This window comes from Talpa europaea (genome assembly GCF_964194135.1).
Source record: "Talpa europaea genome assembly, chromosome: X".
In the NCBI taxonomy this organism is placed as follows: domain Eukaryota; kingdom Metazoa; phylum Chordata; class Mammalia; order Eulipotyphla; family Talpidae; genus Talpa; species Talpa europaea.
In genome coordinates this window covers 44090069-44115939 of record NC_140081.1, presented here as the reverse complement: position 1 = coordinate 44115939, position 25871 = coordinate 44090069, and the positions used below count along the sequence as shown (strand labels likewise).

Below are 25871 nucleotides of genomic sequence, written 5' to 3'. Positions count from 1 at the left end.
AGTAAATGGTTATTAAGGGCAAATTAAATAAGTTTAATTTCAGACATGTTGAGATTGAGATTCCACTGAGATATCCAGACAGTGGTAGTTAGTAAGCACTTAGATCTATTGATAGAAAAATCACTAGAGAAAACCAGTTAAATCCATGAGAATGGACTGAAATTATTATTTTTTTTTAAAGAAAGCAAACTTTTTTTTAAAGATTTATTTATTTATTTATACAAGCTACTGGGTATAGTCAGAAGCATGGGAGAGTGAGAGAATTCACCAGAGCCAGAGGGGAGAGCAGAGCAGGCAGACTGACGAAGTACACTGCTGAGGGGAGCAGCAGGTGGCAGGAGAGGTCTGTGTGCCATGTGGGACCCTCACCAGGTGGCCGGGGAGCAGCCAGGGATCGGACCGGTGCTGCAGAGGCTGCGGGCAGCTTCGCAACCCAGTGCTCAACCACTGCACCACCAGGGAGGCCTGGATTGAAATTATTGAGAGAAAATGAGTCTAGTTTACTGAGATCATTAGGAGAGTGAAAACACAATCATGAAGATTAGTATTTAGGAAGAACCATTAATGGTATGGTGAAGAATAGATTTGGACTTTTAGCATTATACTTGAAGTAGTATATAGATATGTTGGTTCTCAGTGTTGAACACCTGTAACACACATCATGTTATAATACAATGATAATTCAATTAAAAAAGAGAGAAAGAAAAAAGATTGAGCAATGTTCAGAGAGGTAGGAATATGGTCATTCAGAAAGGTAAAGTGTAAAGCAATTTTTAAAGGAATGTCAAACGCTGGAGCAAAGATTGAAAGTGACCATTAGATTTGGCAATTAGGATATTAGTGATGATGATCATAGTGAAAATAGTTATAGAAGAGTGATGTGTGAAGGGGGAGACCCTATACCTCTAAAACACAAACAACATTGTAAACCATTGTTACCTCAATTTATTTATTTTTTTTTTTAAAGAGGGTCTCTCTGGTGGCGTAAGTGGTTAATTATCAGCACTATGAAGCTACTGGCAGCCACTGCAACATTAGTTCTATCCCTGGCCAGGGAGCTACCCACATGGCTCAGCAGACTTCTCCTGACTTGCCCGCTGCTCCCCTCAGCAGTGTATTTCAGTAGATCTGCCTGATCTGCTCCCCACTCTGTCTCTATTGAATCCCTGTAGGAGCAGTAGCTTAGGCAAAGGCAGAGCAGTGACTGCCATTATGGGCAGCCGTAGTGATAAGTAGGATGACATATGCCTGCTACATACATAGTGCTGCCTTTGAGCCAAGTGCAAATTATTCCCAGAACATGAGCCTGGAGATGTCACCTTCCCCACCAGGAGTTCCAAGCATCATAGATCAAAACCCCCAGAATAAAGGAACAATAAGGAAGTGGGGAGGGAAGTGATTACAACCTAAGTACAAAATACATCTTACAGTGGAACAAGAGGTAGAAATAACTAATATCACTTCATCAACCAAGATTGGATATTAAAGTTTTAGACCAATGGAGTACTATTCAGCAATCAAAAAAGACAAACTAATGCCATTCACCACAACATGGATGGAGCTAGAAGGAATTATGCCCAGTGAAATAAGTCAGGAGGAAAAAGAAAAACATCAGATGGTTTCAATTATAGGAGGAATATAGGGAAACCAAATAAGACTTCAGGGGAAAAAATAATAACAGTACAAAACACAACAAAATAACAAACAAACAGACAGTTATAAACCAGAGACATTCTGCAGGTGAGGGGGACGGAGAAGGGTTGGAGGGAGGAAGGAAAGAGCACAGGGGACTATGGTGATGGTGTACAGGTGAATTGGTAGAGGAAATTCTCTGGGGACTACACCTGAGGGGGGGAAAAAACAAACATTGTTTAAAAATGAGCAATGATGTAAAATATATAAAATAGATAAATAAAAGAAAAATAATAAAGTCTTAGACATACCCCCCATCTTGCCTCCACTTCACGCCAAGGTAAACTAAGAAGAGGAAAAAGATAAATCCTCAACACCCCAACCACGTACACACACATATGTATGTCTAAAAAAAGCTAATATACATTTCTAGGAAGCAAGGAATATCTCAACACAAGATGGAAAAGCAAAATGAGGACAGAAATCCAGGGACAAATATAAAACAGACAGAAATGAGAAACTATCTGACAACAACTTCAAAACAACAATATCAAATACATTAAATGATATACTAGAAGGTCAATCAAAGGCAGATAGGCAGATGTGAGGTCTCAGTAAGGAGATCTAGGAATAAAATCTTTTTCACTACAGATATTGAATATATAAAAAGATCACAAAGAGAGATTCATAATGAAATGCAGACAAACTTAGTGGTTTAAATAGAATCAAAATGGTAGAATAAGGAATTTCAGCTGTAAAAGATTCAAATGAACAAATACACATTTAGAAGAATAGTGTCAAGACAAAGGAAAAATATGGAAAATCTACAAGAAATATCAGACTCAATTAAAAAAAGGGGACCTATAAATTATCGGGCTCCCAGAGGGAAAGAGAAAGAAATATAAGTAGAAGGCCTCCCCGGTGGCGCAGCGGTTGAGCGCTGGGTTGCGAAGATGCCCGCAGCCTCTACAGCACCGGTTCAATCCCTGGCTGCTCCCCGGCCACTGGAGGAGGGTCCCGCATGGAGCGCAGACCTCTCCTGCCGCCCGCTGCTCCCCTCAGCAGTGTACTTCGGTCCTTCTGCCTGCTCTGCTCCCCGCTCTGGCTCTGGTGAATTCTCTCACCCTCCCATACGTCTGACTGTACCCAGTGCGTGTATAAATAAATAAATAAATAAATAAATGAATGAATCTTTTTAAAATAAATAAATAAATAATAAAATAAAGTATGTACCTGCAGGTATTATTTGAAGAAAAAAAGAAGAAAGAAAGAAATATAAGTAGAAGCACTATTCAAAAAAAAAAAATGAGAACTTCCCAAACCCAGAGAACAAATTAAATATAGAAGTCCAGCAAGCAGAGAAAACACCTAAAAATCCAGAAGAGACACCTACAAAAAAAAGAAGCAAAGAAATTGATAGAAATACCTAGGAAAGCCATCCAGAAATAGTAGAAAGAAACAAAGAGTAAAAGAAACAACAGAAAAATAAAACAATCAAATATCAAAAACAAAATGATTGTAAATAACCAATTCATAATAATAATTACCCTAGGGCCCCCCCCTGGTGGCACAGGCTGTTGAGTGCAGTGCTGTGAAGCTGTCCACAGCCTCTGCAGCGCCAGTTGAATCCCGGCCGGCGAGGGTCCCACATGGCGTGGCAGACCTCTCCTGTCTCTCCCGCTGCTCCCCTCAGCAGTGTATTTCGTCAGCCTGCCTGTTCTGTTCCCTGCTCTGTCTCTGGTGAATCCTCTCACCCTCCCACACATCTGGCCTATACCCCAGTTCTTGTATAAATAAATAAATAAATCTTAAAAAAAAAATAATTACCCTAAATGTGACTGATCTGAATTCACCAATAAAAAGATATAGAATAACAATGTGGGTGATAAAACTACAGCCTTTAATACTTTGTTTACAGGGGACCCATTTAAAACCAAAAGACAAAAATGAACTAAAAATAACAACCTAGAAATATGTCATGCATGCTAATAACTCAGAAGGTAAATCAGGAACTGCTATTCTTATATTTGAAAAGCTAGACTTTCAACTAAAAATGGTTATCAGGTACAAAGATGGGCACTATATAATGATCAAGGAAGCAACTCTCCAATAAGATACAACTCTTATTAATATTTATGTGCCAAATATAGGAGCACCTGTTTATATAAAGCAAATATTGACATACCTAAAACAATATATCATCAAAAATACAATTGGTGTCAGATATTTCAATATCCAGGCAGAAAATTAACAAGGAAATAAAGGTCTAAATGAACTATTATATCAGATAGAATTACTGGACAACTACATAGTTTTTTCCATCCTAAAAGCAATGAATACATTTTCTTCTCCAGTGCACGTGATATATTTCCAAGGATATATCATATACTAGGACATAAAACAATTCTCAGAAAATATATAAAAATAGAAATTATATTAAGCATCTTCACAGACCACAATGTGTGCAGCTAGAAATTAATCATAAAAGGAATCCTGGAACAAACCAAAATATGTGGACACTAAACAAAATGTTTTTGAACAATGTTTGGGTCAATGAAGAAATCAAAGAAGAGTTAAGACAAATATCTAGAGACTAATGAAAATGGAGAGACAAGTTATCATACCCTATGAAATGCTTTATTTTATTAACGATTTATTTATTTATGCATACAAGAACTCAAGTACAGGCAAGAGGTGCGAGTAGGGGGTGAGAGGATTCACCAGAGACAGAGTGGGAAGCAGAACAAGCATATCTACTAAAATACACTGCTAAGGGGAGCAGCAGGTGAGAAAGGAGAGGTCTGCTGCTCCATGTGGGTGGCTCCCTAGCCAGGGATCTAAATCCTCACACTGCAGTGGCTGTGGATATCTTCATAGTACTGTGCTTAACCCCTTGTGCAATCAGGGAGGCCCTGGAATGCTTTAAAAGCAGTAGTATGTGAGAAGTTTATAGCAATACAGGCCCACATAAATAATAATAATATAATAATAAAAACAAAAACAAGAAAGATCTCAATTTAACAATTTAGCTCTGCAATTGAAGAAACTCAAAAAGTAATACAAGCAACCAAAAACCACTAGAAGGCAAGAAATAATAAAAATTAGAACAGAAATGAATGAAATAGAAACAAAAAGATGGTCTAAAAGATCAGTGAAACCAAGAGTTGGTTATTTGATATAAAAACAAAATTAATAATTCATTAGCTATGTTCATGAAGAAAAGAGAAAATCCAAATTAATAGAACCAGTAATGAAAGAGGGGAAATTACAACTGATACTACAATATCATAAGAACCTATAAATGTCTTGGTGCAAACAAATTGGAGAACCTAGAAGACATAGACAAATTCTCATAAAACCTTCCAAGATTGAACTAGGATGAAATAGCTTAAACAATCCAATTACAAGCACTCAAATGGTAAAATAATAAAAAGTCTCCGCAAGAACAAAAGGACCAGATGTCTTCACCAGTGAGCTTTACCAAACCCATAAAGAGCTAAAAACTATCCTACTCACACTCTTCAAAAAATGTCAAAGAACAGGGAAGTCTCCCTCATACATTTTTATGAGGCCAACATTACCCTGATCCCAAAACCAAACAAGGTACAAAATGAGAAAATTATAGGCCAATATTTCTTTTTTTTTTATTTTAAAGATTTATTTATTTATACAAGCACTGGGTACAGTCAGAAGCACGGAAGGGTGAGAGAATTCACCAAAGCCAGAGCGGGGAGCAGAACAGGCAGAAGGACCGAAGTACACTGCTGAGGGGAGCAGCGGGCGGCAGGAGAGGTCTGCGAGCCATGTGCAACCCTCGCTGGCGGCCAGGGATCGAACTGGCGCTGCAGAGGCTGCAGGCAGCTTCGCAGCCCAGCGCTCAATCGCTGCGCCGCCAGGGGAGGCCCTAGACCAATATTTCTGATGAATGTAGATGTAAAAGTTTTGAACAAAATCCTAGCAAACCAAATTTAGCAACATATCAAGGGAATCATCCACCACAATGAAGAGGGGCCTCCCTGGTGGCCTAGGGATTAAATCTCAGCGCTGTCACCATGAAGGCCTGAGCTTCATCCCTGGCCAAGAAACTGACCTATATATGGAGCAGCAGACCTCCCCTGTCTTGCCCACTGCTCCCCTCAGCAGTGGATATCAGTCAGTCTGCCTCTTCTGCTCTGTACTCTGTCTCTGGGGAATCCCCCCACACAACTATACCTCAGTTCTTCTACACAAAATAAATAATCTTTAAAAAAATGAAAGAGGAAGAGGACCTGTACAGTGCAACCTATAAAACTCTATTAAAGCAAATTTCAAAAGACACAAAAAATGGAAAAATAGCCTATACTTATGGGTAAGATGAATTCACATCATTGAAATGGACATATTGCTGAAAGCAATTTACAGATTTAATGCAATACTTATTAAAATACAAATTACTTTTTTTAAGGAAGTACAATTATCAAATTTATATAGAACCACAAAAGGCCCCAAATAGTTAAAACAATCTTGAGAGAAAAGAAAAAAAAATGTACATATCACACTTACTGATTTCAAACAATATTTCACAGCAACAGTAATCAAAACAGTATGGTACTGGAACAAAAACAAAAACTCAGACCAATGGAATGGAATTGCAAGTACAGGGATAAATCCATATAAATATGGACAGCTATTTTTTTACAAAGGAAGTACTCCCACACAGGGGAGAAAATATAGCCTTTTTAAAAAATGGTGCTAGGAAACATGAATAGCTATATGCAAAAAAAAAAAAAAAATAAGAACCATAGTTCACATTACACATGAAAATTCACTCAAAATGGATTAAAATTTTTGACATAAGAACTGAAACCAAAAAGTACATGGAAGAAAATATAGGAAACATACTACAGAACATCTACCACAAAGATGTATTTGGGAATACTACCCAAATAGTAAGGGAAACAAAAGCAGAAATAAACAAGTGAGACTATATCAAACTTAAAAGCTTTTGTACCATCACAGAAACAAATCGGCAATTTACAGAATGGGAAAATATATTTTCATACCATACATGTCATAAGGGGTTAATATTCAAAATTTACAAAGTACTTACCCAGTCCAACAACAAAGAAACAAATGTCCCAATTAAAAATGGGCAAAGGACCTCAGTAGACCTTCTCTAAAGAAGACATTCTGAGAGCCAATGCACTTATGAAAACATGTTCAACACCATTTATTATAAGAGAAACACAAATTAAAACCACACTGAGAATACCACCTCACCTCTGTGAGAATGGTCCATATGAAAAAAGAATGGAATTAACAAATGTTGGTGAGGTTGCAATTAAAAAAGGAACTCTCATCCACTGTTGGTGGGAATGCAAGCTGGTACAGCTTTTGGAAAACTGTATAAAGATTTCTCAGCAAAATGTAAATAGAAATTCCATTTGACTCAGTAATACCACTATTTGGTATTTATCCAAATAATATGAAAAATCTAATACAAAAAATATCTTTCTATACCTATGCACATGGCAGTACTGTTTACAATTGCCAGATCATGGAACCAACCTAGGTTCCCTTCAACAGATGAATGGATATAGAAATTGTGGAGCACATATTGAATGGAATATTACATAGCTGTGAAGAAAAGATGAGATGATAAGATGGTGACATTTGGGACAAAATGGATGGACCTTGAGGTTATTATGTTGAGTGAGTGAAATCAGTCAGAAAGGAAAAACAGTTTTCAGATAATTTCACTCATCTGTGGAATATAAATACACAAAAAACAATTACATGCAAATAGAAGAATTAAAAAATTTAACTCAGCTAAAACAAGATAATGGTTACCAGAGGGAATGGATCAAAGAGTGGAGGGAATTGGGGCACAAGACAGTTGGGTCATTTGGTGGAGGAAGACAATGTAGAAATAAAATTAGTAATATGAAAATATAAAATCTACTGACAAAGGAAGTGTATAGTCATTATCAGAATACAGTAATACTGTAATATATTGGGGTATAACTCCAGTATAAAGATTAAAGGATGAAATTATTGAAAATAACTAGCTACAATTTGTTAATTCATACACAATTTAAAGAAGAGGCAAGTTATGATGTCAAAAATATAAAACATGGGATGAGGTACAAAATGGTAGCATTTTTATAGGTGAGTAAAGATAAATTATTATCAACTTTCAAGAGACTCTTATCTATATTTTTATTTATGCAAGCCTTTTGATAACCACAAAGCAAAGCCCCCAGTTAATACATATAAGAAAAGGAAAGGGAATCAAAACATGCCATTATAGAAAATGACCAATATCCAAGAAGAAAGACACAAGAGAGCAAGAAAGGGACTAGGAAATTACAAAACATCCAGAAAACATTTATTAAGTCATCATTAGTAAATCCTTACCTATTAATAATTACTTTATGTTGTGTTGACAACACCATACTGACAAATGGGAGTCATGTAGCAAGCTGTAGGATGCAGGATGCTACTGAAGAGCAAGATCTTGGCCTTTTTTTAAAGATTTATTTATTTATGCATACAAGAGCTGGGGTACAGGCCAGAGGTGTGTGGGGGTGAGAGGGTTCACCAGAGACAGAGTCGGATGAAGAATAGGTGGGTCTGAAACACACTGCTGAGAGGAGCAGCAGGCAAGACAGGAGAGGTCTGCTGCACCATGTGGGTCACCTCCCTGGCTGGGGATTGAACTCGTGTTGCCGTGGCCCAGAAAGCTTCATAGTGCTGAGACTTAACCCTTTGTGCCACAGAGAGGCCCATCTTGGCCTTTTTATTGATAGAATAATGATAGAGCGTCAGTTGTGAGGGGATGGAGGACAAAAAGAAAAGGGAAGAGTGATACTAGAAAATGTGGTCTGTCATCTAGAGTATCAGAGCTTGTGAGCCTGCCCTTCAGGCACTTCTCATCTACTTGATGACTTGGTATTGTAATTAATATCAAGTCCTAGCCATGGTTTCAATCTTATCAACAAGGCTTTCCACTGATGAGCTTCTGTGGTCCCTTGTCATACATTCGTCCTTGGCCCCTGGGCGTTCCTGGTCATACATCCTGATGCATAGCCTTCCCAGAGTGATCAAGCTTTCTGCCCTTGGTTGATTTGAAAGGCACCGTATGAGGTTTGGTTCCTATGACTGAATGGCCAGACAGTTCTGACCTTGTATAGGAATGCAGAACTGCAGGTAACAAAAAATGGTGGCCAAAGAGGCCACTTTGTATTAGCACACCCACAACTTTAAATGTAAATGGATTAAATCTTCAGTCAAAATACATTGAGTAGCTGAATCAATGGAAAACAAAATCTAATAATGAGCTGCCTAAAAAGAGGCTCACTTCAACTTTAAAGACTAATGGGCTGAATGTGAAGGGATGGAAAAAGTTATTCCATGCAAATGGAAACCCAAAAGAGTAGTGATAGCTGTTCTTACATGAGAAAAAAAATAGACTTTAAGCCAAGGACTGTAAAAAAGAGACAAAGATCGTCATTAATTAATGATGAAGAGTGGTCTATTCACCGAGAAGATAGAGTACTGTAAATATATATGAACCTAACTTTGGAGCACCTAAGTATATTAACATTGACAAATATAAAGGTAGAAATATACAAAAATAAAATAATAGTAGGGAGCTTCACTTTCAATATTACATATGTCATCTAGACAGAAAATTAATAATGAAACATTAGCCTTGAACTATACCTTAGATCAAATGAACATAATAGGCATATATTAAACATTGTACTCAGGCACAGCAGATTACACATTCTTCTCAAGTGCATGTAGAATGTTCTCAAGCACCCTAATGTATTAGTTCACAAAACAAGCATTAGCTAATGTAAGATTTAAATCATCCATGTATTTTTCCTTACCACAATAGTATGACACTAGAAGTAAAAAATAGGAAGAAAATTATAAATTCACAAATATATGGTAAGTAAATGTTACACTCCTGAAAAACTAATGGATCAAGGAAGAAATCAAATGAAAAATTAAAAAAAAAATAACTTGAAACAAATGACAATGGAAAAAGAACATATCAAAACTTCTGGGATGCAGCAAAATCAATCTTTATAGTGATAAATGCCTGAATTGAGAATAAAGAAAGACCACAAATACACAACCTAATTTTATACCACGTGAGACTATAAAATGGAGAACAAAGCCTAAAGTTTGCAGAAGGAAAAAACAAGGATCAGAGAAGAAATAAATGAAACATACAGCAGAAAAACAAATAAACTAAGTTGTTTTTTCTTTACAAAAATAAGATAAGCAATACTAGGACACACTTTAAAACTAACCCTTGAAAGGTGACCATAGGACTGATGCATCCAGAAGAGAAGGGGTGAAAACAGATAAGGGAGAGAGCACAATGGACTATGGTGCAGGACTATGGGTGCTTTGGTGGTGGGTGCACTCGGTGCTTCTTGAGAATAGTTTATTTGATCATGATCCAGCTAAATTTGAGCAAGTAAGCTATATGGGTATCTAGAAAAAAGAGTACTCCCCATAGCAGAAAAACTTGGTGCAAAGACTGGTGTGTGTGATGAAGAGCAAAGAATATTTGCAATTACAGTGACTAAAAATATTCTTGAAAAATGGTGGCTATAGAGATTATTATTAATGGTAGTAGAATCAGAAATATGACCTAAAATTCTAATGGCCTAAAACCTCATCTAATTGTTATGTCATATTCTCCCTTCTCTATGTCATGAGACATTGAGAAAAGTACTGCCTTTTGATTTTTCTTCAATTGTTCTGACATTATCCAACTTTTACACATGCTTTCCTTGTGTTTCCAACATGCAGCCTATGTTGACTCTTTCCAGATAGATTTTTGGGCTCTGACATTTCTCTTTACACTAATTAACAGGACTGAATTCACTATGGCACTGAACAGTGGTGCCTTTACTTCCTCACCACATATGCGTGTCCTCCCAAACCGAGTACACTCCAGCCAAAAGGTCATTCTCTCCAGAGACAGAAGATTCTCAACTACATATATGGCACTGCATAAAAAATCTAATAACAGTTCCTCCCTCATTTCTCTAGCACTTTTATCTTCCAAAGCACAATCTTTTCTCTCTTCTTTTTTGAATAAGTAATACATATATGGCATGTCATTTTAATATAACAAATGATACAGGAGTGAAAAAGTTTTCCTTTATCCTTTCCTCAGTTACTTATTATTCCTATCTTGAGGTAAACAATGTAACCAGTATCTTTGGTATCCTTTCAGAATATTAAGTGTATGTAGGTACCCATACAAAGTACCTTGACTGCCCTTTTAATTTGATTCTCACCATACCTTGTGAGGTAGATGGTGCTTTCCCTACATATAAATGAGGAATCTAAGGCTCAGCAATGGGAAGTGACTTGCCTACGGTATCCCAGGCAGTAAGTGGAAAATTCAGGGTAGATGCTACAGTTTTTGTCTACATCCTTTCTTCTACCCTGAGAAGTGCCAGGTACTGTGCCTCAAACATGGTATGAGATTTCTAAACACTTGCTAGTAGCTAAAGTGATTACAAAAATCCCCCCAATTCCTTTGTGATACTAGAATCCTTATGGTAGACTCTGAATATAATGCTGGCAGACATCAACTGGTAGGTAGCATTAAGGAGACCAAAACTTCATCTTTCTAATTATCTCCTGTAAATATCCCCCCTCCAGATCTATTCAGGTCCACCCGAGGAAAATGCTGCACCCCCAGTACCTCCACCTCGAATGACAGCAAGAAGGCACAAACCAATCACTATTTCAAAGCGTTTGCTGCGGGAACGGACAGTTTTCTATACTTCTTCCATGGATGAAAATGAAGGTGAGTGCTGAGGTTCATCCTTAACTTCTTAACACCAACTAGACAAAAAGAGGGTATTGCAAGGCAGAAGGAGAGGCATAACCATTTCTCTCCATATAAAGGTACACTTTTCCCGACTCCTAGCCAGCAAAAGTAATGTTCGTAAAGTTTGTGCCCAGAGAGCAAATCAGTCTTTTGACAGTGGATAGGAGAGGGATAAACCTTTAAAGCAGGTTACCATGGTCCACAAAGCCAGTGGATGATCCAAAGATGTTCTTACATCTGTAACCCAGTACATTAAAATGGGTGGGCAATGTGATTTCTGAATGTTCTAAGATTTTAAATTCAAATTCAGCTAACATAGAGGGGTGATGTTAGCAAGATACCTGAATAAGAGTTTCCATTTGCAGCAACATGGATGGAGCTGGAAGGGATCATGCTCAGTGAAATAAGCCAGAAAGAAAAAGAAAAATACCGGATGGTCTCACTCATAGCAGGAATGTAGAAGACCCAAATAAAGGATCAGGAAAAAATAAACTAATTATAATAAAAGTAAAAATCAAAATCGACACGCAAAACTATAAACCAGAGACATACTACGGGGGGAGGGGGTGGAGTAGGATCAAAACAAGGGTGGTGGGAATTTTACGGGGAGTATAACCAAGATGGAAATAAATGCATTGTACAAAAGTGAAACATGATGTAAAAAGTATATAAAATGAAAAAAAGTTTCCAGTATTTGTTCATTTATATTAATACCAATTTGAATAACCATATATTCATGAAAATCCATATATGAGAGCTAAGAAATCCAGTTGAGAGATTATAGCACTTGGATAGAGCATAGATAAGGAAAAATGCATTGCAGAGGGTAGGAAAGACAGCTTCATATTACCCATGTCACTCTTCCCCCAAGCTTACTCAGCACAGTACAGAGAGGTACCCTCCACATGGGGGAACAAGACTTTACTTTGGATACTACTACAAAACTCACCCAGTTAACCTCATTGCCCATCTGCCCCCTATTGACCTAAGCTCTAGGCCAGCCTCCACAAACCCAGAATCCATGCCCACCACAGTACCAGGCCAGCCTCCTACAGAGCCAGCCTCCAGATATGCCTCAGTGCCAGGCCAGCCTCCTAGACTTGAGACTCTCAGCTCAGCCTGCAGGTCCAGTCTGTAGGTTTGTCTGCTAGCTGACCCAGAAACCAGACCAACATACCCAAAGAAGTCAGCAGTCAGTCTACCTTGCGGCCTTCATGCTGGCTTGCCCAGAAACTCTGTTAATGCTGACTGGTAAAGGGTTTTCCTTGGCAAAGCTATAATATAAAGAATGGAAAATCTGCCCACTTCTTTAAGTAGGCGATCACAATGAAATGGAGAGCTATGAACTCTGACAATTAAAAATAAATGTCTTAAAGATACTCAGTAAGCTACCAGAGAACCCAGACAACTTAACAAAATCAAGAAAATAATACATGCAAGGTTCAAGAAGGTAATAGAAACCATAAAAGTGAGTCAAACAGAAATTCTGGAGCTGAAGAACAATGACCACACTAAAAAAAAAAATAATATGTAGCTTAAACATCAAATTCCAAAAATCAGAAGAATCTGTGAGCTCAGAGACGAATCAATTGAAATTACACAGTCAGAAGACAAAAATAAAAAAGCTTGAATGTGTGTAAAGAAAACATAAGAGCTTTATAGAACATCACCTATTGAATCAATACATAGAGGAATTTGAAAAATAATATCATCAGTGAAAGGGAAATCAAAAACACAGTTGGATATCACATTACACTTATTAGGATGGCTAATACTAAAAAGTCAAAAGGTAGCAAGTTTTGATGAGGATGTGGAGGGAAGGGAACATGTACACATTGTTGGTAGTATAAATTGGTACAAATATTATGAAAAACAAAAGGCATGTAAGTTCCTCAAAAATTAAAAATAGAATTACCATATGATCTAGTAATTCTATTTCTGGGTATATAGCCAAAAATACAAAATCAATATCTCCAAAAAATATTTGCATTTTCATATTTGTAGCAGCATTATTCAAATTTTCAGGATATAGAAATTCCCAAGTCCCATTGGCAGATGAATGGATAAAGAGAATGTGGGATACACACATATATGGAGTATCATTCAATCTTAAACCGAAGGAAATGCTATCATTTGTGACAACATGGATGCACCTGTAAAACCTTTGTCAAATGAGGAGCCTCCTGTGTGGCCTAGGGGTTAAGTCTCAGCGCTATCACCACTACGGCCTGAGTTCGATCCCTAGCCAGGGAGCTAATCCACATAAGGTGCAGCAGACCTTACTTGTCTCACCCACTTCTCCCCCCCTAGCAGTGTATTCCAGGAGATCTGCCTATTCTGCTCCCTACTCTGTCTCTGGTGAATCTTCTCACCCCTTGCCCCTCTGTCCTATACCCCAGTTCTATGAAAAAAATAAATAAATAAAATATTAAAAAAAATAAACAAAACCTGTGCCAAGTGAAATAAACCAAAGACAGAAAAACAAAACTGCATGATCTCAAATATATAAAATTATGAAAGTCAACCTCATAGATGCAGAGAGAGAATAGTGACTATCAGGCACTGTGGAGAGGGGGAATCAGGAAGGTGTTCATCAAAAGATTCAGTTATGCAGGATGAATAAGTTATGGATATATAAGGCATATATAGCATGATGACCAGAGTTAATAAAACCACTGTTACTTGAAGTTTGCAAAGACAGTAGATACTAAAAGTTCTCACCACACACACAAAAAAATGGTAACTATGTTAGATGATGGGTATGTCAACTATCTTGTTTGTGGTAATCATTTGTCAACATATTTATATCTCAAAACATCAAATAAATGATAGTCAAAAAAATGCTTAGTGTGGGGATTGCAGCCTTTCTAAATGGGCTCTTTTCCCTCTAGTTCACTGATACCATTTTTGTTAAGGGTACTAATAATCTCCATAAGGCCAAATCAAATATCTGATCCATTATTCTCATGCTCAGCTTGTGAGCAGCATTTGACATAATTGACTAACACCTACTTATTTTTTTATTTTTATTTTTTATTTTAACATTTGTCATTTTTTTTACATTTTAGGCAATATTTGCTTCCCCCTCAGATTGAGTCCCCATAGAATTTCATTCCCCAAGACACCTGTGCACCATCACCACAGTCCCCTGTGCTCCTCCCTCCCTCCCTCCCTTTCACCCCTCTCCCTCTAGGGATCTACCCAAAGGACACAAAAACAGTAATTCAGGGCCTCCCCTGGTGGCGCAGGTGGTTGAGCGCCATGCTGTGAAGCTGTTTGAGGCCTCTGCAGTGCCAGTTCGATCCCAGCCGGCCAGAGAGGGTCCCACATGGCGAGCCAGACCTCTCCTGCCACCCACGCCTGCTGCTCCCCTCAGCAGTGTATCTCGTCAGTCTGCCTGTTCTGTTTCCTGCTCTGTCTTTGGTGAATCCTCTCACCCTCCTGCGCATCTGACCTGTACACTGGTTCTTGTATAAAAAATAAATAAATAAATCTTAAAAAAAAAGAAAGGTAATTCAAAAGAGCACCTGTACACCTATGTTTATTGCAACACTATTTACAATAGGTAAAACTTGGAAACGACCCAATTGCCCAAAAGTAGATGACTGGATCAAGAAGATATGATATATATATACACAATGGAATACTATTCAGCAATCAAAAAAGATAAACTCATGCCATTTGCAGCAACGTGGATGGAGCTAGAAGGAATTATGCTCAGTGAAATAAGCCAGAAGGAAAAAGAAAAAAAATATCAAATGGTTTCACTTGCAACAGGAATATAGGGGAACCAAATACGACATCAGTGTAAAATAATAATAATAATAGTGCAAAACACAACAAAGCTAACACTTTTTTTTCAAGATTTTTTTTTATTTATACAATAGCTGGGGTACAGGCCAGAGGTGCTGGAGAGTGAGAGTATTCACAAGAGGCAGAGCGAGGAGCAGAACAGGCAGACAGACTGAAAGCACTGCTGAGGGGAGCAGCGACGCCACAGGGGAGGTCTGCTGCACCATGTGGATATCTCCCTGGCCAGCCGGGAATTGAACCCACGCTGCAGAGGCTGCGGACAGCTTCACAGCGCTGCGCTAAACCCGCTGCGCCACCAGGAGGCCCTAATACCTACTTCTTAAAACATTTTTTTCATTTGCTTTCAGGACACCAAACTCTCCTTACCACACTAGACATTCCATTTCTGTTTCCTCTGCTGGTTTGCCTTCCCAATTCTATATGCCTGATAGTCCCCGAGATTTTTTATTTTTTGTTGGTTTTTCTCAGTCCACTTCTCTATGTTCTTTTTCTATATGATCTTATTCAATCCCACAGCCTTAAATAAATTTCATATCAGAGGATAATTTACAAATTTATATATGTAGGACTGTTATATCCCCTCATTTTCCATCTCAAACTCCCTGCTCAACAATTCCTCTCGGATTACTTATGGGTATCTCCAATTAAAATGTACAAAACACAACTTGACTTCCTATTCTCCTCAACCTATTCTTACTCTGATCTGTCCCATTTAAGGAATTGGCATTAACCTGTTACCTGTTTGCTAAGGTCAGTAACTTTAGAATCATCCTTGAAAATTCTCTTTCTTTTCTAATCCTGTGTAACTCCATTCTAATACCTGTCTAATCCATCAGCAATTCCTGTCAGCTCTACATGAACATTATATGCTTGATCCTACTGATACATCCTGGTTGACATTATCCTCTCTTACCTGGGTGGGTATAGTAGCTTCCAAACTGATATCCTTGTTTCTCTCCTTGCTTGCCTGTAATCCATTCTCAATAGCAACTGGTAAGAAAATCTTTTATTTTTATTTTTTTGAGAAGGAATTCCATTTACTACATGACCGTTGAACAACTTTAAAGGTATATGATTATTGAGGAATAGTATCAATTTTTATTTTGTTTTTATTTTCTTACATCATTGTTCATTTTTGTACAATATTTGGTTTCTCCCCTTAGGTGTGTATGTATCTTTTTAAAATGTAAATCAAATGACATCTTCCTTCCCCTCCAAATTTTCAGTGACCTCTTCATGTTTAGAAGAAAATTTTCATTTTATTCTGCATTATATGAGCCTCACTTACCTCTCTGACCTCATTTTTGAATTTCACTAGTTCCCTGTTTCCGTTGTTCTCTCTGCTCAAATCTTAATTTGTTCTGCTATTCCTTTTATGTGTCTTACTTATTAAAGTGCCTTTACATTTGCAGTGTTCTTGGTTCTAAATATTCTTTCTCCAGAATTTCACAAGGCTAACTCCTTCATTCAGATCTCTGCTTAATGCCATCTCCTCAGAGATACCTTTTTTATGACTCTACTTAAATAACTGTTTCCATGCCTCGAATTACTCTAAATCCTTTTGCACTGCTGTATTTTATTTGTATCATCTGCTATTCTTTGTTCGTGTTTTGCTTATTATCTGTCTTTCCCATTAGAATGTATGATCCATCTTCTCACCAGCCCCTAGAATAATTTTTATTGCTCTTCAGTAAACATTTATGTAATAAATGAATGGGTGTGTAATGAACAATGAACAGAAAGGAATCACCCACTGTAAGGGATCGCCTCCTTTATAGAAGGTGTGAATTGGTATTCAGGAGAAAGTGGAAGTGAAAATTGAATGCTGGCTCTGTTGTTCCATAATTTTTTTTTTTTACATTTTCTTACATCATTGTTCTGACTTCAGGTGTAGTCCCCATAGTTCTCCCACCACTATAGCACCCATGAACCATCACCATAGTCCCTCGTGCTCTTCCCTCCCATCTGTTGACCCCCCTCCTCCCTTGCTGGTTGCCTCAAATCTGTGGTCGGCTTGCAAGTTTTGCCTTTTTCCTGACTTTGTTTGATTTTCCTATGTTCCATAATCTTTTTATTGGACAAATGTATCTAATTTTATTCACAGTCTCACCAGATTCACACCAGAGAATATAATGTCTTTGCTAGAAGAAAAAAGAATTTTACATTCTGTCGCTAGTGTCAGCATAATAGCCAGTATATAGTAAGTCCTCAATAAATGTGTTCGATAGATGGATGAATGACAGGGCCTGGAAGAAGGTTTCTACAGTAGAACTAAAGTCAAATTTCATCTTTCTTAAAGGTTTATTTATTTATGCATATGAGACCTGGGATACAGGCCAGAGGTTTGAGGGGTGAGAGAATTCACCAGAGACAGAGTTGGGAACAGAACAGGCAGACTGACTGAAATACACTCCTGAGGGGAGCAGCAGGCAAGACAGGAGAGGTCTACTGCACCATGTGGGTCAGCTCTCTGGCTAGGGATTGAACTCATGCTGCAGAGGCTGCAGATTGCATCATAATGCTATGCTTAACCCCTTGTGTGACCAGGGAGGCCCAAGTCTAATTTCATCTTGGCCATTAGATTTTTGAGTGACAGTATTGTAACTTATGATCATCATGCTGTGCATTAGATTCTAGACTTTTTTCATCTTACATAACTGCAAGGTTGTATCCTTTTACCAATATCTTCCCTTTTCCCCTACTTTCTTGCCCCTGATTACTATCATTCTGCTGATTCTGTGTGTTTGACTCTTTAGATAAATAAGATCATGAAGTTTTATTTTTCTGTATCTGGCTTATTTATATAGTATTATATGATTTATGTCATATTATATGATTTATATATATTATACATAATATATATGTGTGTACTTCAACCTTAAAAGAGGATATCCTGACATTTGCAATAATATGCTTGAATCTGGAAGACATTGTACTAAATATGTATACACATATGTATATATATTTATATATATATTCCCGTTTTCTTTATCCATTCATCCATTGACAGACACTTAGATTGTTTTCATATCTTTCACATTTTTATATTTAGTTATCCTGAGTGAGTGTGAATTCACACTCATTTAATCCTCATCACTTCCCATGCGAGGTAGATATATTAACATCCATTTTATAGTGAAGGCATTGGAAACTCAGAGATGGAGAGCAATTTGCCCAATTAATGAAGCTACTTGATGGCAGAACAGCAGTTTGCACCCATCTTATTCCAAAGTTCACATATCTATTGTGATATTGTACTTCCTATAACCACTTGAATGTTATTCTGAGAAAGAACCAATCTTTCTACTCACCACTGTTCTCTACCAGTACTTTTTTCATTATTTACCCCAAAACTTGTTATTCCCCTTTTATATAGTATTTCAGTGATTCCTTCCACTATCATCATGGACTCCCTCATACCCCCATATCTAAGTCCTGTCCTCTGTAACAGACATACTGTAGACATCATAGACTTCTATAGTATGTCTCTTCTGCTGTTTCAGATCAGTTGCTGTCTGGTCTTCCTCCCTCCATTCTCTCTGGTCTGGCTTATTTTTCATAATGAACATAAAGGTATATTATTAGACATATGTGATGATGATCCATCCTTTCCAGAAAAAAAAAAGTCATGATTCTCTGCAACCTAATGACAAAGTTTTTATTCCTGAACATGGCATTCATGCCTTCATGATATAGTCAAGTCCAGCAAAATAACCTCATCTATAGCTACCCACACTTTTCATCTAAAATTGGTTCTTATGCACAAGTCACACTAAATTTTTATTTTTATTTTATATGTCCTTAGACAAACCATGATGCCCAAGGTAGAGGGCAAGTCACTGTCAGTGGGTTCTTACCTGTGCAGACAATTGCACTCAGACTCAGTGTTTAACAACATAAGGGCTTATTTAACAAACAGGAGGAGATTGGGCAAAATGAGTTTTTTTATGGCCCCAAGTGGCTGGCTGTCTTACCCCAGATAGTGTCCACAGTGTCCAAAGTTCCAAAGACCACTTATGGAAGATGAGGTGACACTGCAGCCCACAATGGCAATCTGAAGGATGGGCCACATGCTGAGCAACATAGTGATGGACTTAACAGTATTAGGAAATGGTACTGGAAGTCCAGAGACTGTGGTCAGCAATTTGAGACTCAGGGCTGAGCCCAATGGTGCTCCTTTCAGGTGATGTCAGAGTCAGTGCCAGAGGCAGGTGCAGTGGCCGTATCTCTGGGAAGGTCTATGGAGGTTTGGAAGTCTAGAAGTCTATGAAGTCTACAAACTTGTCAAAGGTATACGAAGATCTGGTGAATTCCATGAATGTCAACTGCTGAGTGCATCTCTCTCTTTAGAGGCTGGGAGCAGAATCTTCTTCAAAGATGGTCCAGTGAATGTTTCCCCTTCAAAGGTCGGCTGCTGACTTCTTTGAATGTAGTCCAAAGAATCTTCTTTTTGGAGGCCCATGAGCAGAGTGCTTCTTTCTTTGGAGACTGACTGCTGACTTCTTTGGAGGTGGTCCAACTTCTGTCTTTGGAGGGTGACTGCACGCTCACTCAAGATGGCTCTTGCTCTGCCTTAAATTTCCATCAGGGTGCCCCAACCTACAAGCCTGATTGGGCCATTTTCAATCTTAAGCATATGATTGTTACCACTTAACACCAGTCAGCTTATTTTCCTTTTTATTTATTTATTTATTTATTTATTTATTTTTTGTGGGACCCTCCCCTGCGGCCAGGGAACAAACCAGCGCTGCAGAGGCTGCGGGCAGCCTCACAGCCCAGCGCTCAACTGCTGCGCCACCAGGGGAGGCCCTTGTTTTCCATCTTTTGATCTAAATAATTAGTGGAGTGGACTTGAACCTGATTGGTCTATTTAGCGCACACCTGATTGGTCCATTTTGCTTACAACTAATTGGTCCATTTTGCTCACAACTGATTAGTTCATTTTTTAATCTTAGAGCTAGATCTAAAAGGAAGAAAAGCCCAGTCTTGCCTTCACTTGGTCAGGGCAAGATGGTGGGCCTCTTGCCTCCAAGGAGCCATGGTCAGAGCTGGCCTCACTAGCAATGGGAGAGGGCGGACATCTACAGGAGGAAGCCTGAGGCTAGTTAGCCTCAGCGCCAAGAAAGCCACCTTTACCTGCAGCACCCAGAGGCTGTGGGGATCCACAATCTCCTGCAAATTGTTCTCTGTCTGTAATGCCCTTTCCCTCTTTTCCTACCTACTATAGTCCTTCAAGGCCCAGCTCAATTTTACCTCATTTACATGATTGTCTCTTGTCCCTCCAAACAGAATTAGCACTGTCATCCTCATAACACTTATTTGAATGATTTTACTTATAATCTCTTTCCTATAATCTCTTTCTTCTGCTGGACTAGTGTGTAACTTTGCAAATCTCTCCCCTACCACTATCAACACATAGGAGTTTAAGAATTGGCTACTTATTCATTTGTGAGGCCTCTATAATACCAACTCATTCCCAGTTCTCTCCATTTTCCAGAGCTTGTCCATGTTTTACTATGAAAACGGATGGCTGGTTAGGGAAAGGGGATGATGCTGAACTCTTATTTCCTGAGAGGAGCAATAAACTCTCTTATCAGAGTGTGGACTCTGGAAATATACTTCCAAGTTTTGAAAGCTGGCTCTGCTGCATTAGTTTTGTGATACATTGAATATCTCAGTGCCTTAAATTCCTTATCTGTAAAATGAAACTAATAAGAGTTTACTATTTTATAGAATAATTTTGAAATTATGTAAAATAATCCATGTAAAGCACTTAGAACAAAATCTGGCACAAATCTGTTATCATTACCACTATTATAGTTACCATTATTATTATTTCATTTCATTACCATTTTATCATTATTATTTACCAGACCCCAGAACCTGGAAATGGTTCACCTGGCAGAGGGACCTAGTTCCAAGTCCCCATTACTGCTATCATTCCATTTGCCATTTCTCCAAGTTAGGAAAACATCTTTTCCCATGTAAAACATTGTGGCTTCTCTGAGACTGTGTATGCATATCATATTTATGAAGATCATACCTCATACTTATTTGACATGATAATGATACTGTCTTGACCTGTAGGGCAGAGCTGACCTTTGTTGTTTCTCCTAAAGAAGAGTAGGGATGAAATTTTCTAGGGTCTCTTCATCAGAAGAAACTTCAGATAGAAACATATAACTGAGATGTTGGACCTAAAACATGTAAAAGAAGGCATCTGTGCCACTGGTCCTTCATTATTTTGAGAGGCTAGATGTGGTTGAAGTTACTCTTGATTGTTGGAAGTCTTAAGATACCCTCTGTCATTACACATGTCCTGGAAGCATGTTGTCCAGTTACTTGACACTCTTTGTGCTTAAGTCTCTACTATCATTGGTGTGCCTTTGCTAATTCTTGACTAATATGATGGCAGTCATGCTAGGGTTAATAAAAGAAGAGTCATATATCTACCCATGGACCAGAGTAGGGAACTATAGGGAAACTTCTCATGGCCCTGATCCCAATGGTAGTGGCAACAGTGATCAGTGCCAGGTTTCCAAGAAGAAGAAAACTCTCTGAGGGGGAAACTTTTGCAGCAAGACTTAGCCCTTCCTTCCCACATGGAAACTCTTGCCTCACTGCTCACATGGGGCATAATAGTAAAAAAATAACTTTCAATCATTCAGTGTTTATTATGTACCAAGTACTAAAATAAGTATACCATCCCATGTAATCCTTTCCACAACCTTATGAGATACTTTTATTTTTCCTATTTTATTAAGGAGAAAATTTTGAGATACAATGAGATTATAAACTTGGCTAGGCCCCACAGTTGGTCAGAAACAGAACTGAGATTCATAACTGGACACTTAGCTCTGGAACTTGAATTTTTGTTTAACATCTTATTATGGATTGCTTTATATGTAAACATATGTTTAAAAAAATTTAAGTACTTCTCATGTACCTGTCACCCAGTTCCAACATTTACCACAACATGCCAAATTTTGTTTCATTTATACCCACTCCAATAACCCAGACATCATGTGTTTCAGCCACAAATGTTTCAGTATATTTCTATAATAGATGATGACTCTTTTTAAACTAAAATGAGAATACCATTGTCAAACCTGAAAGAAAACAAAATAGCAATCCCTTCAGATCCCTAATGATCTAGTCATATTTTCCCATTATTTCATTAAAAATATCAGGGTCCAAATAAGACCCATGTATTAAATTGATTGATGTGGCTCTCAGGTCTCATTTAGCTATCCAAAATCTATGTTGTGGTTTTTTGTTTTTTTCTTTTACAACCTATATTCTTTCTTTTCTTTCTTTTTAGTTTTTTTTAATTATTTTTTAAAATTATTATTTTTTTTACATCATTGTTCATTTTTAAACACTATTTGCTTCCCCCCAACCCCTCAGGTGTAGTCCCCATAGAGTTTCCTTCACCAGTGCACCCATGCACCATCACCTCAGTCCCCTGCTCCTCCCTCCCTCCCTCGATGCCTCTCCCTTGACCTCCCCTGCATTATGTCTCTGATTTATAATTGTCCGTTTTTGCTTTGTTGTGTTTTGTACTATTATTATTTTTTACACTGATGTCTTATTTGGTTCTCCTATATTCCTGATATAAGTGAAACCATCTGATATTTTTCTTTTTCATTCTGACTTATTTCAATGAGCGTAATTCCTTCTAGTTCCATCCACATTGCTGTGAATGGCATGAGTTTATCTTTTTGATTGCTGAATAATATTCCAGTGTGTATATATGCCACATCTTCTCTATCCAGTCATCTATTCCTTGGGCATTTGGGTTGTTTCCAGGTTTTACCTATTGTAAATAGTGTTGCAATAAACATAAGGGTACAGGCAACTTATATTCTTTTTTTTATTATAACATGGCACATGTCTCAGATTTAACAAAATCTGTATTTTATTTTATTTTATTTTTTAAATAAATTTTATTTTTGTATTCCCCATACAATTGGAATCCCCTTGTTTTGACCCCAATCCCTCCCCTCCCCGCCTCCCACCACCCATAGAGTGTCTCTGGTTCCTGGTTGTTTGTTGATTTTGATTTTCACTTTCTTATAGTTATTCATTTTCCTGGTTCCTTATTTAAGTTTTCTAGATTCCTGCTATGAGTGAGACCATCCAGTATTTTTCTTTTTCTTTCTGGCTTATTTCGCTGAGCATGATCCCTTCCAGCGCCATCCATTTTGCTGCAAATTGCACGCATTTATCTTTTTTGAATGCTGAGTAATATTACATGGTGTATATGTACCACATCTTCTTGATCCAGTCATCTATTTTTGGGCATTTGGGTTGTTTCCAAAGCTTAGCTATTGTAAATAGTGCTGCTATAAACATAGGGGTGCAGGTGCTCTTTGGAATTGATGTTTCTGTGTCCTTTGGGTAAATAGCTAGGAGTGGAATTGCTGGATCATATGGAAGCTCTATGTTTAGTAGGTCCAGAAATCTCCACACAGCTCTCCATAGTGGTTGGACCAGCTTGTACTCCCACCAACAGTGCAGAAGAGTTCCTTTTTCTACACATCCTCACCAACATTTGTTGTTGCTAGTTTTTTTAATATGTGCCATTCTCACTGGTGTAAGATGGTATCTCATGGTAGTTTTAATTTGCATTTCCCTGATTACAAGTGATGTTGAACATTTTTTTCATATGCCTGTTGGCCATTTGCATTTCTTCTTCAGAGAAGTTTCTTTTTAGCTCTTCTGCCCATTTTTTGACTGGATTATTTTCTTTGTTTGTGTTGAGTCTCATCAGCTATTTGCAGATTTTTGTGATCAGTCCTTTATCATTAGTGTTGTGTGCAAAAATGTTCTCCCAGTCGGTGGGGTTTCTCTTTGTTTTTGTTATTGTCTCTTTTGCTGTGCAGAAGCTCTTTAATTTGATGTAGTCCCAGCTGTTTATCTTTGCCTTCACTATCACTTCTTTGGGTGATGTGTCTGTAAAGATGTCTTTGATGTGCATATCACGTAGTGTTTTGCCTATATTTTCTTCTATGTATGTTATGGTTTCTGGTCTCATGTCTCGTTCTTTAATCCATTTTGAGTTAAGTTTTGTGTATGGTATGAGGTAGTGGTCTAGCTTCATTCTTTTGCATGTAGCGACCCAACAACTTATATTCTTAACCACTACTTTTATGATCTACGTCTTCTATTACTGAGGAAGGTGACAATCTCCATACAGTAGAGATACCCTATATGGGGTTCATTAACAATTTCAAAAGCACCACGAATCTTTTAATATTAGTTTTCAAAAATTTGAATGTATTCATGTAGGTTAATTTTTCTAGGTAGCATATCCCTTGCTCTCATTAAGGTCTCAAAGCTTTAAGTAAGACTCAGAACAACTGAGAAATGTGCTATTATCAGGAGAAATTTTAGAACACTATTATGCTAGAGGAAAGACATAAATTACCTAACTGGGCATTAATTTATGAGAATAGAGATATATGCTAAATTCTGATAAATTTATTGACCTGAAATTTAAGAGACCTTAGCAAATTACTTCGAGAGAAATAGTTAGGAATTAACTGATGTTATTACATAAAAATATTAGAATATGCAGTTGACTGGAGACTCTAAGTACCTTTTGTTTTTTTTGTTTTTTTTTTTTGAGATTTTATTTATTTTTTTTTCCAAGATTTTTTTTTTTTTATAAATTTTATTGTTATATTCCCCATACAATTACAACCCCCAATTTTGACCCCAATCCCTCCCCTCCCGCCCCCGCCCCCCTAAAAGTGTCTCTGGTTCATAGTTTTTTGTTGATTTTGATTTTCACTTTCTTATAGTTATTCATTTTCCTGGTCCATTATTTAAGTTTTCTAGATTCCTGCTATGAGTGAGACCATCCGGTATTTTTCTTTTTCTTTTTGGCTTATTTCGCTGAGCATGATCCCTTCCAGCGCCATCCATGTTGCAGCAAATTGCATGTGTTTATCTTTTTTGAATGCTGAGTAATATTCCATGGTATATATGTACCACATCTTCTTGATCCAGTCATCTATTTTTGGGCATTTGGGTTGTTTCCAAAGCTTAGCTATTGTAAACAGTGCTGCTATAAACATAGGGGTGCAGGTGTTCTTTGGAATTGATGTTTCTGTGTCCTTTGGGTAAATACCTAGGAGTGGAATTGCTGGGTCATATGGAAGCTCTATGTTTAGTAGGTCCAGAAATCTCCACACAGCTTTCCACAGTGGTTGGACAAGTTTGCACTCCCACCAACAGTGCAGAAGAGTTCCTTTTTCTCCACACCCTCGCCAACATTTGTTGTTGCTAGTTTTTTTAATATGTGCCATTCTCACTGGTGTAAGATGGTATCTCATGGTAGTTTTGATTTGCATTTCCCTGATGACAAGTGATGTTGAACATTTTTTCATATGCCTGTTGGCCATTTGCATTTCCTCTTCAGAGAAGTTTCTTTTTAGCTCTTCTGCCCATTTTTTGACTGGATTATTTTCTTTGTTGTTGTTGAGTCTCATCAGCTCTTTGCAGATTTTTGTGATCAGTCCTTTATCATTAGTGTTGGGTGCAAAAATGTTCTCCCAGTTGGTGGGGTTTCTCT

The 25871-nt window shown here is 37.8% G+C and overlaps 1 protein-coding gene across 2 annotated transcripts in view; it reads left to right on the top strand.

Moving 5' to 3' along the window:
• OPHN1 (oligophrenin 1) overlaps nucleotides 1-25871 on the top strand; it is a gene marked incomplete at both ends in the record, with an annotated part of 458306 nt that overhangs the window by 391933 nt on the left and 40502 nt on the right. For both annotated transcript variants that reach the window (XM_084258483.1, XM_084258482.1), the window contains one exon: nucleotides 11308-11455. In XM_084258483.1, coding sequence (XP_084114609.1) covers nucleotides 11308-11455 — 148 coding nt within the window. The remainder of the gene's footprint in view (nucleotides 1-11307; nucleotides 11456-25871) is intronic.